The sequence below is a fragment of the Netta rufina genome (assembly GCF_964035555.1).
Source record: "Netta rufina genome assembly, chromosome: 4".
Classification (NCBI taxonomy): Eukaryota; Metazoa; Chordata; class Aves; order Anseriformes; family Anatidae; genus Netta; species Netta rufina.
In genome coordinates, this window is record NC_140127.1 from 70519601 (window position 1) to 70537481 (window position 17881).

The window sequence follows — 17881 nt, forward strand, 5'->3', positions numbered from 1 at the left end:
ATTAAAATGTTGTCTGGCCAATGGCTTTTCTATTGACAAAAGAAATTACAATATGAGTTTTACATATTTTAAAATAATAGGTCAGATTCTTATTATATTCATGCTGGCATAATCATAGGGTATTTCTGTTGATACTTATTCATATTTATACCAGTGCTTTAGAATTAAAAATCCATTCAAGCATTTCTAGCAATACAGTGCTTCCTAGAACAATACTTTACACTGATTTAGTTTTAGAAGTAAAAGAAGTAAACGAGCAGCACAGCTTCCCAAAATATAAATTGATATCAATTTATCCTTTATTTGTAGTTAATGCAGAATATAATGGAGAAAACTTACATTATCTTTGTTGAGGTCACTTTTTCATTGTAATAACTGATAAATAAAATTCACATTCAGGCACTTATGATTATTAATAATGCAGCGGTCTGAAATTGCAGTAAAAATTACAAGGAATTATATAACCCGTTATATAAAGAGCAGTTTTCTTCAATTTCAAAATAATAAACTTTCTAAAAAATGAATTTCACTTTCCACAATACTGGCCAAAATAATCATTTAGAAAAATAAATAAATCTTAGTTTTCATGTTTCCCTTACTTTTGCTGAGAATCAAAGAGTGAATAGAGCCATTTATTTAATTCATTAGTTCTGGATAATAGCAAGATTCTTGTTGTGGACAAGGAGTCTAGCCTGTGGTCAGAAACAAAAGTCTAAACAAAAAGTCTGTGCTGTCCTTTACTACCCTTAAGGTTTTTTGTGCTCTTTTATATGCCTTAAAATCTATATTTTTTTCTGCTGTCAAAGCTGTTAGTTTTGTTGAAAGCTTCTTCCCGTACATTTGGTCATATTTATAAACAAGTTATAAAACAATTATTTATATATGCAGCATCATGTCTTTATTATAAATTCACAATTGCAAATGTTTTAAATGAGGATGTATTTGACTCCTTCAACAAAATGTTGGTAGTGTTGTTAATTAAGAGAATCCAGTTGATAGGGGTTGACTTTATAACGTGTTTATAAAATGCTGTAAAAAATGCTTTGCAATATTGCTTATTCTGTGAGGGATTACAAAATATGTGAAGTTTCCTATAATAAACTCAGTGGGCAAGCTTTTAGTACTCTGCAGTATTATTTGTGTTCCATGCAGAGATTCTGAACAAGCACATGAACATTTCTATGTAAGTTACTGTCATTGATCAATGTGCAGAGATAGCTGCATAGAGTTTTTCTCAGAACTCAAAATAAGACTGTGTTAGCATGGAACTGTTTCTGAACTAATAGATCCTGTCTCTCAGTCAATTAATTACCTTCATGATCACCTGTGCATTTAGCTTTTGTATCTCTTGTTTCAGACAGAGATCGGTTGGTGCTAAATCAAGGAATTCTGCATTGTATTCCATCAAATGCCACAGCCGGTATTCTGTCTTCCATTGAAATCAGCCCTAGGTCACCCTCCTTTACAAGCCTTCATTTTGCTATTACATACCCTGTATTACATATGAAAGAAACCACAGATGTGTAGAGAACTTATGAAAGTATTAGATAAGTGAAAGTTTTGTGCCTGAAGTGCTGGAATAAGATCTGAAACAATGCCATAGGACCATAGGATACTTGAAGTTATAATGGACCTCATGAGGTCTTTAGTGCAATCTCCAACTCAAAGCAGGGTCAGCTTTGAGCTCAGATCAGATTACTTAGTGTTTATCCAGTCTCATCCTAAAACCTCCAAGGAAGCAGACTGCACTGCATCTCTTGGCCAACTGTTCCACTGGTTGACTGTTGTGATGGTCACAAATAATGGACCTTTTACTGAATGAGTTATGTGCAGAATCTGATATATGAACGACTTTTCATGAAAGACCAATTCATTTTTAATATCATTCACATGACTTAAAAATGCAACTCTTAAAACTCCACAGGTATCATTTAAGTATATTAGTATATTTAAGGCCTTTAAAAACAAACAGTCAAACAAACAACAACAACAAAAACACAAGAGAAATCAACAAAACTGATGGTGAAGAGTTGCCTTGATAGTGACTATTTTAAAATTTAATTTGGTGGTCTTCTACAGTGTTGCCAGAGAAACATGGCATTTCTACAGGGCAAAAGAAGCATCAAGCTGGTTTTAGAAAGTCAACACGTATCGTACAGGCTGTACACCCAATGTAAAAAATGAATAATGGAATGAAGTAATATATTAAGACATTTCTTTTTTATATTGTGTGTGTTTGCACAATACCACAAAAATAACCTGTGTGGTACTGCAATGAAGCTGTAGTACGCTGTATATTAGATTCTCTTCAAAGGAATTTTTTGTTTGAGTTAGAGGTTTTCTTGCAAATATCAAAAGTAAATTTAAAAGCAGGGATTCCCACAAGTGTCTGAGTCAGGTCTACAAGGTTAGCGTCTTCTAAATATTCAGCTTGTTTCAGAGTTCTGCTAAGTCATGTATACTGGACAGTCCAATCAGCTAATGCTGCTGCTGCAGGCACTCCGCAGATTAGCACAGGGCTCTGAGCTGGCCCTCATCCCGCAGCTCAGAATACCAGCCTGATGAACAGGTCAAAGAAGCTGTTTTTCTGCCGAGATCTGTAGAGTTCTGGAGGATGGAAAAAAGGCAAATTAGGCTTTTCAGTACTAAAAGTGACTTAAATATAGATGATAGAAGAATGCTGGAGCTGTTTCTTACTGAGCAGTGTCACTGTGGTCAATAAAGCTGGAATTTTTCCTTATCTTGGTCTGAATTCTCAATGAGCCCTGAATTAAAAAGCAAAGCAAACCAAGAAGCAACAAAAAAACAAAACCCAACACCCTTGAAATGGGAATCTGTAAACTCAAAATACAGGGTGCAGCAGGTTGAACTACCAGCAGGTTGAACCTTGATTATAGACATCAGTGAGAACATTTAATGAAGTGCACCTGGTTTTAGATTCAGTAACAGATAAAGATACCTGAATCAGTTACTTATGTGGGCTAGGTGTCTGGCCAACAGAGCCTAGTAATACAGTTAGTGGAGACAAGAGAGCTACTCATTGGCTATTCATTTGGTCAAATACAGGTATGTATTAAAGGGTGAGCTGAACAGTTCTCTAGACTATAGTGACTATAATGATTATACCTCCATTATACAAAGTGGTAATTCACATATCTAGATCATATGCATACGCATATTTTACATGCCTTAGTCTGCAAACTAAATCCTTATCCCAAAAGATAAGTTGAAATTCAAAGTTGCCTTAACTACCATTGCAACATCCAGTATTAGGAATGCTTTGTATTGTATTTTATAAAGTCTTCTAAATTGACACCATAACATTTTCATGGTACAATATTCTGCTGCTTACCACTCTGATATTCAGATTTTACAATTTAGAGGGTTTTGACTGAACGTAAACCTTTTGGCATTTTTGAGTGCCCATAATTGTATGTGTATCCATGGTAACTGCAGGAGAGAAAGTATGGGTGTTTAATCCTTCTTAAGTAATACAATGTTATGTTTTTCTTGTACACAAAGAGATGCTAGCTATTCAGAAGCATATTAAACAGCCTTCACATATCAAAGTTGTACTACTTACCAGCAAAATGGAATTTTTTTTAGTAAGGTTTTAATGTAAGATAATATTTTAGGAATAGAGAAACAAAATTTCTCGAGCTTCTGTTCTGAATAAAGGTGGGCAAGCTAACTTCAGATTAGTCGTTTTAGTCCAATCTCCTTTTTCTTAACCTTACAGGTTAATTGAAAAGTCTTAACTAATCATGCCAATTTCATTGCTTACCAGCGAAAGCACTAAATTATTCTGTGGCTAATCAAAATGGAATTTACACCCTTTTAATGCACTATATTCCTGTGTAATAGCCTAAACATGTTCATATAAATGTTTTCATATACTGTAAATGATGCAAGAATCAACATGATACTAAATGTACTGCTCTATCTTTAAGTAGAGCTTTTTTTTCTTGTTTTATTATTTTAGATTACCAAAAATACAGAACACTCTAGAAACAGTTATGACCATTATTTAAAAAACACACACAAAACATTTTTGTTTTATACTTTCAATCTTTCACCCTCTGAATCTCAGTAAAGCCTGCAGAAACTGTAAGACTGTTTTCTTATTGACAAGAAAAAGCAAGAGTTGTACACAAACACAAACAAAATTAAATACAAGTTCAGCACTGATGTTTAAGTAAAATAAGCTTTGTCTGCCTTAAGCATTCAGGGACCATAGAGGTATGCACATGGATGGAAAATAGGTGTAAAAAAACCACACAGACTTTAAAAAATATGTATATATTGCTGCGAAAGAAAAAAAAAAAATCCAATTCTATATACATGCAAAATGGTTTCTAAATGGAAGTTTTTCCCCCCAGTTTTTCATGAGTTTTCATCTGTTTTTAATGGGACATGCACACCAAAGAAGGAATGCAAGCAGAGATTCTGATGCCACAGCAATTTTTTTCTCCAACTACTGGCCCACAGAAATTTGGCATCTGTGGCTTCCCAGCCATGAATGTAATTCATTGAGTGGAAATCTGTTTGTTTTTGGGGGGGAGAGTTTTTCTCAACTATGAGATACTAAATTTGATGTTCTGTCCTTCACAATGTCAGAGACTGATTATGCTTAGCAGGGTTTCCATTAAAAGAAATAAGATTGGGAGTTAGTATTTTATGACATTATTAGGTGTCTTTTTTTTTTTTTTTCCCCTCCTTCAGCAATGAGGGTGGCAGGTGATGAGAGGGGGAAGGGAAGATAATTAAATAACGTCTAAATTTGCTGTATTTTGTACAACAATTTCACTGTGTAAACCAAAAAAGATAAGAATAAGTTTGTAGGTTCTGAAGATTTTATTCCTCCTGAGAACTCTATTCCTCTATAGAACTCTATAAGTGCAGAGAACTTATTGTAAATAAGCAATGGTCTGCTATAGGAATGTTAACAAAGAAAATTTCCATTCTGGACCAGGATCTGAGAGTGAGCCTAAGGACTATAATCCAGTTTCCATCTACCTGCATACTTTGAGGAAAGAATCCTTCTCCAGTTTTTCAAACTTCAAAGTCCCTAATTAGCAAAGTAGTAAGGTAGAAAAGTAAAATATCTAGGCTCAGCTGTTTTCCTTTAACTGTATATTTAAGTTGAAGAGTCTGATAACCTCAAAAAATGGGAGTAATGGTACTCTAGAAGAAGGATTAACTGATTACACAAAATTGTAAATCTGGAAGACATCACAGATGCTCAGTACAAAGCCTCATGAGGTACTATTCTAAGAGAGAATCAACTAAACTTTTCTTGTTTTTGATATTTCTTTGTGTAATCCATACTTAGAAACCTCAAATGACTTTCCAAGTTCATGACTTCCGACGATTCAGTCTTTCATCATTTAGTAAGTTTTCCTTATAATATCTGAGCCAAATTATTCTGCCTGCATGTATTGTCCTATTCCTGGAGCCATTCATAACATGTAGTCATGGAACTAGAATGGTCTAGTCTGGTGATGTGCCTTTTGGCAGTAATTTCTGTTTGAGAAGAAGAGTCTGATCTCCTAAATAATTCTGTGCTGGATGCAGAACTAATTGCTATGTACTCAGTTTAAGTGTTCTCCTGGAAGTGTCACAGTATGTTTCAATATATGAATTTAGCTGGATCAGTAATTTGGTGATAAAGATAACCACAGAACCAATTGAAGTTTAAAGACAGTAGTACACAATTTTATATTAACAGTTCTATCTGCAACGTATTCTAATACTTATGGGAAATTTTTATAGCCTCTAGAAGGCTGCATGAGCTGGAGACATCACCCACTTCTGATGTATGTAGACTATTCTCTAAGGAACCTGTGGATCTGGAATTCTGAGCATAGGAGGGTGAGAGGTGGATGTAATTCACATAACATCCTACAACAAACACTCAAAAAAATGGTGTAAAAATATCCACAGAGTCTCTTTGCCCATTTTCTTAGGGGACTCTGGCTCCTGGAACAGAAGAAAATTATGGGAAACATGGATGTTTTCACTGGGAAGAATATAGGACAGAGGAAGAAACCTTGGAAACAGAGGGTACAACCATGTCTAAATAGTTAATCTGCTACAGTGTTCCCCAAATCTATCCAGACATACATGAATTGTTGATTATGGGTGCTCAATCCATGTATATTGAAACTTTCAATAGATTCCATTTTGCCAGGACAATAGGGAAATGAACGTCATTTTAGACATCACAGTTTATGTGTATCTTGGCTTTTCTTGCTGATTTACCATGGGTAGGAGGCAGAAGGGAAGGAGAAATTTCCGTTTAAAGTGCCACAAAGCTCAAACTACTTTGTTGGTAACACCCTCCTGGTGGACAATAGCTTATGTCACTTAAGCTATGATGGCCTGGGATTCTCATCTGAAAAATAACATTTATTTTTTTTTCCATATGCTGTACCATCTTATTAGATATCTGTGGAAGTACTTCAGTGACATTCCTCACAATTTCAAAAGAAGACTCTGTGCAAGACTTTCTTCATGGTTCATTGTAAACTTTTGAACTTCCTCTGCTGATCAGCCACAGTAGCATTTGTTAACCTTATAAGCATGGCACAAAGCCCTTATTTTTCCTACAGGCGTTTTAAAAAGGTTGTAGGGAAAATGATTTAAAATAAATATTAAATATTATTTCTTAATTGGGTCACTGTATTAAGAATAATTCTTCATAGACAATTTAAATAATTTTAGTGAGTTAAGTATATGTACTGTGTTACAGAAGATGTATGATTTAACTTTAATAATGAGATTTTTATTTGGGGGTTTTTACTCTGAAGACAGCTAAGAAAAATTTCAGAGCTTCCCAAAACCACTCTTTCCAAAGAAACCACAATGTTACAGAGCCCTTTCATCATCCAGCATACGGTACCGTAGAACACAAAAATATACACTGTACTACTTTAAATTAATTCATATTTGCAGGAGACAGTCTGTGTGAGTATGTGCAATTATGAAATGCAACTTTTTTCCTCTTGACTTTTTTAGCTGCCTCACCCCTTTTATTTGAACACATACATATGGTGTGTGAGAGTGAGCAAGCTCTCTGTAAATGTTTGGAAGGAGCATCTGTCAGACAATAAAACTTACAAGAAAACATGCTTCTCATTTAAAGTGTATTCACTAGAACTATTCCAGCATTGGAATCAGTTCATTTGTATAGCTTAGAGGCATTAATAAGAACAGAGAACTGTAAAGTCACCAGAAAACCCGAACTGTTAGTAAGAATCCAAGGTATTTTTTTTAAAAGCATTTCGTCTATTCGGCATTACAAGCTTCTGATAGGAACCTGAACCAGCTGACACACAGGAAACCTCTGATAGTCCATCCAAAAAGATTGCAAGTAAGAAGATGGCATGCTTTTTGCAAACCTGGAAAGTCTAAAGATTACAATAATTGTTGGACCAAAGGGACCCTCTTCAGGCATAAATAGCAAGACTCCTACTGTCTTCTCTTGCAGACCAACTCAGCTGCCAGCAAAAGCAGGTGCTCTCCCCCTACCAGTGCTCCAGAGGAAATATTTAGTGAGTATTCACTGCTCTTTTTACAAAATAATATATTATTAGTGTTATAGTTATGTTTGCATAGTTCTCTCAAAGGAAAAAAGCATTTAAAATTAAATTTTTAAGGCTGTTATTTTAAACAATTGCTTGAGTTCAACAGCCTGATGCAATTATCATATTAATTTAAAAACAAAATTTGCACAGCCTATGACAGCAACTTTTAAAAAATATTGTTTTTTAATAACTCTGTAGCTTTAACAATCTGAAGCAATTGCGATGTATTTTTTAATGCACAAGTTATGACAGCAAAGTAATTTATATATATTTGAAATGTATTTGATTTTAAATGTTATGCCATAAAACAGTCTTTGTAGGACACAAATTTAAAATAAATCATTTCTTTTGGCAAAGTAACCTGCAATTCAATCTTTAGAAGAATAAATATACCACTAATGTTTTCCACAGAAACAGTTGCTACTCTAATTAATTCAAGATGTGACTCTAATAAGATTTCAGAAGAAAATCAGAAACAGATTTTTCTGAGGTAGTTCTATGAACGAGGTTAAGATATTTTTATTTTCATTAGAAACACTTGTCCCAGGTAGAATTACGGATTTGTAGTATATAGCCTGGAAATATCAAATCCAAAAGCATTACAATAATGTTCTTAGAAGCATAACAATTTTAGTGTTTGGGATATATGTTTTCTTTTTGTTATATCTTATGCTCTGTTACATTTTATTAGGTAACTCTTTTCAGTTTTGAGTTTAGAGTGACTAATACGTCTGACTTTTTTTTTTTTTTTTCCTTTTCACGTGGAAGGGAATGGAAAACTTGATGTTTGTCTACTGCTCCAGCAAAATTATCTGGACATTGCTTGTAACAATTCTAGGTTATGCCAGCAGCCTGCCTGTGCGTGATGATTCTATTTGCACAGCAGAGGAACTTGCAAAGTACAGCATAATCTTCACAGGGAAATGGAGCCAGACTGCTTTCCCTAAGCAGTATCCACTTTATAGGCCCCCAGCACAGTGGTCATCAATGCTAGGTAAGTGAAGTATGTATAGTTTTAAGATCAGATAAATCTCTTGACCACTGTGATTTTTATTTATTTATTTTTTCCTCTCAATAGTAAATTTTAATATAACTAATGTTAAAAGAAAGAAAAGAGCCAAAGTTATTAAGAATTAAATGCAGAAATTGAAGTATCCACAATGCTTTCAAAAATCTACAACTGTTTTCAATTGACTTCTGTTTTCAATTGGTTACAGCTGAAATAAACAGTGATAAGTCAAATGTTTTAGTGTTCACTCATTTTTATACACAATTTTTCTTTTTTTAACCTCAGAAATAAAACAGAGAAACTGAAGAAATAGGGGCAATCTAAAACAGACTTTTATGTCATGCAATGTATTCACTCAAATAGGTGTTACTCATAGTTCTGACTACAGCATGTGGAAAAAAAATGAATATGCCAGCAATGGTGTACGTGATTTTGCTGAAAAGGGTGAAGCATGGGTATTAATGAAAGAAATAGAAGAAGCTGGAGAGAAAATTCAGAGTGTACATGGAATCTTCTCTGCTCCTGCCATTTCCAGTGGTACAGGACAAACTTCCACTGAATTAGAAGTGCGTTCAAGACATCCCTTAGTAAGTACATATGCACATACTAATATTTAAAGTTTTTTTAATGGTTACATAAAATTAAATATTTGAGTTCTCATTGGTAAGTATAAGATAATGCAAAAATGTTACTATAAGAGCATGTCAAATTGCAGGGATCACTGTATGGGTTCTATAAAGCAGAGGTGTATAAAAGACCATTTCCTTCAAAAATGTTATGTTACAATTACAATAACAGGGACTGGAATATAAATGATACAATCCTGATGGGTTGTTTTGTTTCATTAGGTTTCATTCGTTGTACGAATTGTGCCAAGCCCTGACTGGTTTGTGGGTATTGACAGCCTAAATCTCTGTGAAGGAGACCACTGGATGGAAGAAGTATCAGTAGATCTATTTCCATATGATGCTGGAACAGACAGTGGTTTCACATTTTCCTCCCCAAATTTTGCCACTATTCCACAGGATACAGTTACAGAGGTAGGTGTATATACATAGTTTAGTACCCTGTACTATTTTGAGTCCTCCCTTTAAAGGATAACTATCATTTAATTAGTCAATGGATTCTCTTGTGAAATTGATTTCTGTATCTGAGAGTGCTCTCTCTACATGGATTTATTAATAGCTGATAACCCTACTTGTCTTGTTCATTTTCTATACCTTGTTATTTTATTGAGTAAATGTAGATAGATCATAAAAAATTGGCTTACATGTAAAGTTATTTATGTAAAATAGGAGCATTTTAACATGGTTTTTAATAATTCTTAAAATATAGGAAAATAAAAAGATTCCAAAAAGGCTTGGCATGACTAAAAGTGTCTAAACAGGAAAATTCTAAGTTGAGAATTGTAAGTACTGATTTGGGGAGGAGTTTTCAGTAGAAAGTATTGCTGAAACCTGAAACTGCTACATTTGAGGGAAAGGAGCTAATGGAAAGCAGAGACATTCTTCATTGCTACTGCAGTGACCCCACTTCCAGTCTTTTTTTTCTTGCTTTTTGCTTTTGTCATTTATGGGTGGTGGGAAACAGAGCATCTTGACTCAAAGGTTTTGAATACTATAAACATTCAGTCAGTCCTTTCCTTAAGGTCAGTTCTTCTAAAGCCAAATGCTGTTCTAATGAGCAGTGAGAAAAAGAACAGAGAAACTGGAAAACAATCCATCTGGCCTCCTATACCCACATAACAGCTGCTACAGCATACCTAATATTATTATTTAATAATCTTGTATTTTGTCTTGTAATAATATCCACTGCTTCCCATCAAACCATTCCAAACATATCTCTGTTTTCATTACCTCCCATTCTAGTCCTCCGTCCAAGGATGGCACAATTCATTGTGCCCAATCCCAAAGCGTTTTGGGCAAAAATTCTGGGATTACCGGCAGTAGTCTGGAGAACTGGGATTCAAAGAAACCATTTTAATGCAATTTGCTTGCCAAAAAGAATCAATATGATGTGTAAACATGATTTTCCAGTTATTTCTTACTAGTATGATGTAGTTTCTTTAAGGTTTCCTGTTTATTTCACAGATCACTTGTTCCTCCCCAAGTCACCCAGCAAATTCATTTTATTATCCCAAACTCAAAATTTTGCCGCCTATTGCTCAAGTAACAATGGTGAAATTAAAGAAAAACCAGCTGGGTCTTCCTATACCTCATCTTAATCAGCCAGCTAAAAGTAATGAAATATTAGACACCATCTCAGGTAAGTGATTGGCACTTTGATATGCTCAATTCTGTTATTTCTATTCATTCAGAAAATATGTGGAAATCTGGCGGGGGATGTGGATGAAATAGGTGATTAGGCAGAATATTCTATCTGCATTGCAATAGTTTCCAGACTTATATATGGGAAATAAAACAAGCCAGTTGACATAAAAGAGAATCCCTGAAAAAATAAGGAATGGATTTCATATTTGAGCTGTAGTTCAAAGGGTTGGGTTATATCCACAGTGAGGGTTACTCAAGCCTTAGTATCACTATAGGTCAGTGCATTTTATGAGCAATAAACAATATTTGATCAGAGACAAAGTTTCACAAATTCTTTGCAACTTTGAAGTAAGTACTCCCGCTTAAATTCTTGCATGATGATGGAAAAAAAGAACTAGTATTGTTGTCTCTGGGTCAGAGGGCTTAGTAGCTATGTGAAATATGAATTGAAATAATTCAATTGATTTGGAGATATTTGTGATAGCAGCAGACATCCTGACAACAAAAACACTGTTCTTTCTTTTTTCTTTCCTTAAAAATTTACCCCAAAAACTCATTTAGGTAGAGGTGACGTTCAAATATTTGACTCAAGTCAGTCTGAAGGGTAATTTTCTAATCTCCAAAACAAAAAAATACTATATCTGTTCCAAGGGAAAGATACAAGTTAGTGTCTACCTTAGGTATTCTCTTTATAATCTTCTAGTGATTTTTAATAAATTGTAAGAGGAATGGTTAAGAATAAGAAGACTGACATCCCAAATACCATTAAGTGGGCAGCAATGGGCTAAATCCCCAATGTATTTCTAGAATATCTGCTATGTTCCAAGAAGAGCTTCTCCAAAATAATTTTAAAGATTGAATGCCTCTAGCTTTGTCCTAAAGTCACCTTATAATCACAAAAATAAAGCTAATTCTCCACACATGAATTATACTTCAATAAGTATCTCTATCAACTTATGCTTAAATGTATTACTATTAGTAAACAAGACATATTCAAAGTGAGCGCTTCAAATCACATTTTCAGTCACGTCTTTCCCACAACATTTGAAAGGAACATTTGGCCATTTTTAGCATTTAAATCTAAAACAATTCATTTAAAGTACAGTATTTAAAAAAAAATAATTAAATCCTACATCCTCATTTTATAGTATATTAACCAGTAAACCAGTCTATTCAAAAATATATTCCTGAAGCAAAAGGACAAATTTAATCATCAGAGATCAAACTGTGTCACTTGTTCCTGTTAGAAGCATGGGTATTGGGTTCAGAAGTACTGGGTTCCATTGTAATGCCAGAAATTTATACCAGAAGTCACACATTTGATACAGTAAATCTTGAAGCTGGTTTTGTGCACAGCTATTTTATCCACAACTGCTGTAATACACAGATTTAATGCAATTTCCTGTGACAAGCAATATTTTTATTTAACCAGTTAATGAATAAGCACCTATATTTTTAAGACAGATAGCTTCAATGAAAGTACACAATATGAAAAGTACTTTAGAATTTCTGATTTATTTAGTTCCAGTATTAAATTAAATTAAAACTGTATTGAAAACACATTTAGTATTAGAAGGCTTGCATTTACAGAATATCTTTATTGGTAAAGGGAATTGTAGCTTACATGCCAAAAAATATTGAGAAGATTTACTGATTAGAAAGTGTGACTTTTGTTACTTCTGAAGCAAATTGGAATTAGAGTTCAATGGAATTTGATATGAACAACTACAGGAACAATATACATTGCCAAAGAAATACATGTATACATAAATAAACCAGATAAAACCTTTAATCCTAGTGTTTTTAGTAAAATATGCAATGGCAAATGAGTTATAAAATTGACAGTACATGTTCTTAGGAATGTAATCTTTTGAATGCAATTACTTTAAAAATAGTTCTCTTTGATAGGAATTCTATATTTTCAATTCAATAAATAATCTGCTGCACTACTGAGGTAGTACCTCAGACAGTCTCTAGACTGCAACAATAATAGTACCAATGTCCCTGGGTTTAGGAGCTGAAAGCAGACTTTTTATTTATAAGATGACATATGGATTTTATTAATATCAGATGTATTTTTGTATAAGAAAGGACACTACTTGATCATCATTCCTTAATGCTTTGCCAACTATGTATTTGCCTTAAGCACAAATTTATGTAGTTACCTTTTTATTGTGTATATTGCAGAAACACCACTGGACTGTGAGGTTTCCCAATGGTCTTCCTGGGGTCTCTGTAGAGGTCCTTGCAGAAAACCAGGGACCAAGATCAGAACTCGTTTTGTACTTCTTCACCCTGCCAATAATGGAACTCCTTGTCCAAATCTGGATGAAGAAACAGGATGCGAACCAGATAATTGTGTCTGAAATAAATAAAAGATAATAATTTAGTTAATTTAAAAGCAGGATAAGTTTAACTAAATCTAAAATACATGTCATTCAATGTTCCTTATAATTCAGGTATGCTGCACTATTTTGCGGAAAAGATATTAGACTGGTTTTGAAAGTTGTTTAATATCAAGTTTCTTTGGGGGTTAAATTTTTAAGGTTTAGTATGACAACAGTTCTTGACCATTTACAGACCAGAAAACCCAAATAAATCTTTGTTATAAATATACTGTAAGTTCTTGGAGTACCCTCTAGTGGCAGAAAAGAAGACATTTGGAAAGATTATGCTTCATACATGTAAAAATCTTTCTATCACAAAATCTAAACTGGTAACATTCTTAAATGATGTAATTTGTTGATTTACAACTATTTATACCTAGAAATTAATTTTTTTCTCTAAATTATGTTTATTATAATTTATTGGCATTTTTGTCGTCTTTCTAAACATGTTTTACTTGCCTTTCTTCAGAAACTATTTACATAAATCAGAGTGACCAGATGTTTGCAGTATGGCTAAGAGAATAATATGACTGAGTAAACTTGTCTTGAGACTTATGAATACATGAAAATGTCTTTTTTGTTCTCCTCTCAAACATGAGAAGAATACATATCATGAGGACACTCAACAATAAAATTACTAAAAAAAATCCCAGAAGTTTGGATACTAGTACAAAAGTTGTGAACTTAATTAAAAATGTTAACTGAGATTTAAGACCTGACTGATAGTTGGTGAGTGTCGCCCATTAGAGAGTTGTCTGAAAAATAACTGTTAAAAAGTTATCACTGTTGACGATAACATAAATTATGTAATTCTCTTTGTATGTGCAGTAAATGTCTTCATGTTCCTTTAAATGTATTTGCTGTTATTTGGGTCATCCTAGCCTTTGCGCAGAGAAAACTTAATGACATTTTAATATTATCTAAGACTGAGGTATACACAGATCTAACAAAACACAGTATGTCAGAAACTGCTCCAGATGGCAGGTTTTAATGCTCAAATAACTGTTATAAAATGAATGTAACATGTGGCTTTTAAAGAGTTGTGGCTACTAACTGGAAAAGAATTTTGTAGTAAGACTGTTCAGTAGGCGATATTTATAATCAATCCAGAAAACTTTTACAGCACACTGCATTTCTACAAACACAAAGGAAAGATATTCAACAGGAGACGTTGGGTTGCATATGTGTAGGTTCATTTTCAAATATATCAAATATTGCAATCTTTATTATGTTCTTAAAGGAACACACTGTATTCTCTGTAGAGTAGAAACACATGAAAAGTTCTCTATATATTTTTACAGGAGATAAATCTTGCAAAGACCCAAAGAAACGTGAAACTTTATCAGGCTAAACTAAGTTGGTCTTGTGATACTGATGAATGCACAGTTGTTAGAGCTAAATATAGGAATTTCTACATCTTACATTTTTCGGATTCCCACTGTTGCATGTTTTTCAAAATTATTTCAGTATTCTTTTTATTATACTTTCTTTTCTTGATGTTCCTGTGTCCATTCTGTAATAGAAACAGTGTTATTACAATATTATTTCCATGTTTTGTGTTTAGTCAATTTCTACACCTTTTCCATTTTTTTCCGTCTCCTCTTTATTTTTTCCTCACTTAATGCTTTCTTTTCTTTTAAACTTATTGCTACATATACTAAAATGCTCTCTGAGCACAAAAACTAAATTCAAATTGATTCATCAGCTGCTCATAGGACTAAACTCAAAAAGAGTTTTGGGCAGAACTCAGATGCAACTCTAAATTATGAATTAGTGAAAACAATTCCACAAAGATTTGCTGAAGTGCAAGGTATCCTTGAAAGAACCTTCCAAGGCCTTCCCTAAACAATGAAGTTTTGCTTGTTCACGTTTTCAGAATAACTGAATGACTAAGCCCAACAGAAATATAACTGCACCTGTAATTGTCTACATGACTCAAATGTAGGATGTTAGCCTTACAGGATATGATTTGAAAGCAGAGTCCCTCATATTCCTGAAGCCAAAAGTTTCCCGAGGAGAAGATGGAGTTGAAAGGGAAGTGAATGTGTAAAAGGTCAACACGTTTCAGTAAAGTCCAGTTAGTGATAAATAACTTTCTAACTTAGTGTTTAGATATGAATATTCATTGCAGGTTCCTTCAAACGAAAGTTTCCTATCCGGTTAGTTATGTGGATAAGCTTTTTTAATGTAAGAAGTGACTTCAGAAGTCACTGATAAATATGTAATCCTGTCTGGATGCCCCTGTGGTACTGTAGTATTTGGAGAAGGCCATAAGTATAGTTTCAGATATTCACTTTGCAAATACCAGGGACAGACATTTCTTGGCAAAACTGTGGGTACAGTGAGTTCTAGTGAAGCACATTCTGATGATGGAGCGCATTTCTCATAATATACCTTTATTAAACTGATTAATGAGGTATGTGATCCATGTTTGGCTATGGTTAGGCCTTTATAACTTCTACTTTCAGCACAGTCTTGAATTTGTCTTGACAGTTCTGGGACAGCAAAGAAAGTTCTGTCTGACAGACAGATCTAACAGATCAGTTCTTCCTTACTCTTCCCTCGCATCTATTGTTACAGATGGCTGGCAGCCAAGATACTACGGTACCAAATACATGGAATTTAGGGAAAGAAATACATAAATTAATTTCTGGGTTAAGCTAATGTCATAAAACACTTTGGAAGGAAACAGAACGGATTTGGAAATACATTTTATTTTCAACAAGAATATTATGCAGGAATAATCAGTTTTCATGTCAGGATGGACATTTTTGCAGCAAAGAAAGACACAGCTAAAGGTAAGTGTAGCAGCAAAACCCCTGACTTAAACCATGGTCCTACAAAAATCTTGAATGCCAAATTCAATTCCCTTAGTGGAATATGGTGCCCTGTTACTGAGAACAACTTATCCAGGACTTCAAGGAATTTAAGAACAGTTAGCTGTGAACACATGAAAGCTCTTCCTACCAGTAAGTAGGAATGCCAGCTGAAGCTGTGTCTACATTTATGCTTTTTTATGGGATGTTGCTTCTCTGCACACATCTAGAGTAGCACTTTGGAGCTGACTGACTGGGAAATATTAGGGTAGTTTTGTAGATAAGTGAGGGTACAAGAGAGATTGATGTGATCCATGGTACTGAAAAGTTCTCCTAGGTATCATGGTATAAATGTTAGGTGGATTAAAGGAGAGGGCAGATATTTAGTACTACCAGATAGTCCAGAGGGATCGGTGTGTGTGTGTGTGTGTGTATGTGTCAAACAGACTAATTAACTGCAGTTTGAAGCCCTGTTGAAGTTTGCCATGTACATATATCTTCCTACTGTTGAGGAGATGGAGAGGGGGAATGTATCAGAGGGGATGAGTGAGCTAACTGAACAAATTGCATCCACAAAGCCTGCTGAGAAATGTTGCAGGTGAATGTCAAAATGGCACAGGGTCCTCTATTAAAGATCATTCTGGAGAGAGACAGTCTTGGGTTCATTGAATACCTAGCTCCAATATCGAGGTTCCAATACCCACACTGCCTAACGTAAGCATGATAACAGAAACTAATGTGTACCTAATTTCTAGAACAGGAGGGAATCTGCACACCAGCCTTTCTGATCATAGAGTTAGAACTGTGCCCAGCAGGATATAATTGGTGTGTGAGCAAAAGTTCTGAGAGTACTTGCTGGAATCAAAGACAAAACCAGTTCAGGATACTCTCAGTCCCAGGTAATTGAAATATTGTGGAAATATCAGACCTGATACAACATAATAAAGGTAATACAGACTATTCCATGATAATATGTAATATGCTCAGAAAATAAGTCTAACACCTGAAGCAGCAATTCTGAAATCAGCGAAATCCTGCTTAATGGAATGTAATATGTAGAAGTTTGGTACATGATAAATTACAGGTACTCTGAATGCCTGAGACAAAATGCTCTCTGTATGTTGCATGGCATCCTGATCGCTTGGAGACTGATTCATTTTTGTTTGTTTGAAATCCAACAGCCCTACTATCTTAGTATTTGCTAGACAGAAATATAGAAGTAATGTGTCTGTCCCAGCTGTGCCTGGGCATAGTGAAGAATAAAGTGGCATCCCCTTCTACATCTTGCTTGTCTTCTGTCATTGGAACATGCTTTTTTGGAGACCCGAAGAAATAAATAAAAAGCTGAAAGGGTGGTTCCTTAAGTATTTCATGGTCTGCAGCCAAACATATACTTGCAGATATGGAAAGGTGTGAGAATTTATACAGGTGAATGTCAGTCAAGATCTCCCTGTGCTGGAACACTAAGAGTCCAATTATGAAATGAGATTCTGAGTAATCTAAAATTAGATCTGATGGATAAATGCTAAAGTAGTAATGGAGTCCTAGTATCACCCTTGAGACTCTTCAGGCTTCAATGGCCATGAGATGTGATTTGTATCCTTCCAACCTTAACCATATGGAGTGAAAGAAAAAGCATTAATGTTTAAGGAAATGAGGCTTCTCGTTTTTGACAGTCTCTTTATCAGTACAGGGACATAGTATTTTGCCAGAGGTGAACTAATACTTGTGCCAGAACTTCTGTGAAGATCCTTCATGCTATAAAATATACTGAACTGATAACCACAAAATCACACAGAATGACTAACTGGTT

At 34.4% G+C, this 17881-nt stretch overlaps 1 protein-coding gene across 1 annotated transcript; it reads left to right on the forward strand.

The window, feature by feature from the left end:
- Positions 1-7385: 7385 nt before the first annotated feature.
- Positions 7386-13764, forward strand: SPON2 (spondin 2; the record flags this gene model as incomplete). The annotated part of the gene is made up of 6 exons (XM_084285656.1): positions 7386-7553; positions 8355-8580; positions 8959-9182; positions 9444-9635; positions 10686-10860; positions 13053-13764. 6 exons carry the CDS (start codon positions 7386-7388, stop codon positions 13229-13231), a joined length of 1164 nt encoding a protein of 387 aa, XP_084141782.1. The 3' UTR covers positions 13232-13764.
- Positions 13765-17881: the final 4117 nt, after the last annotated feature.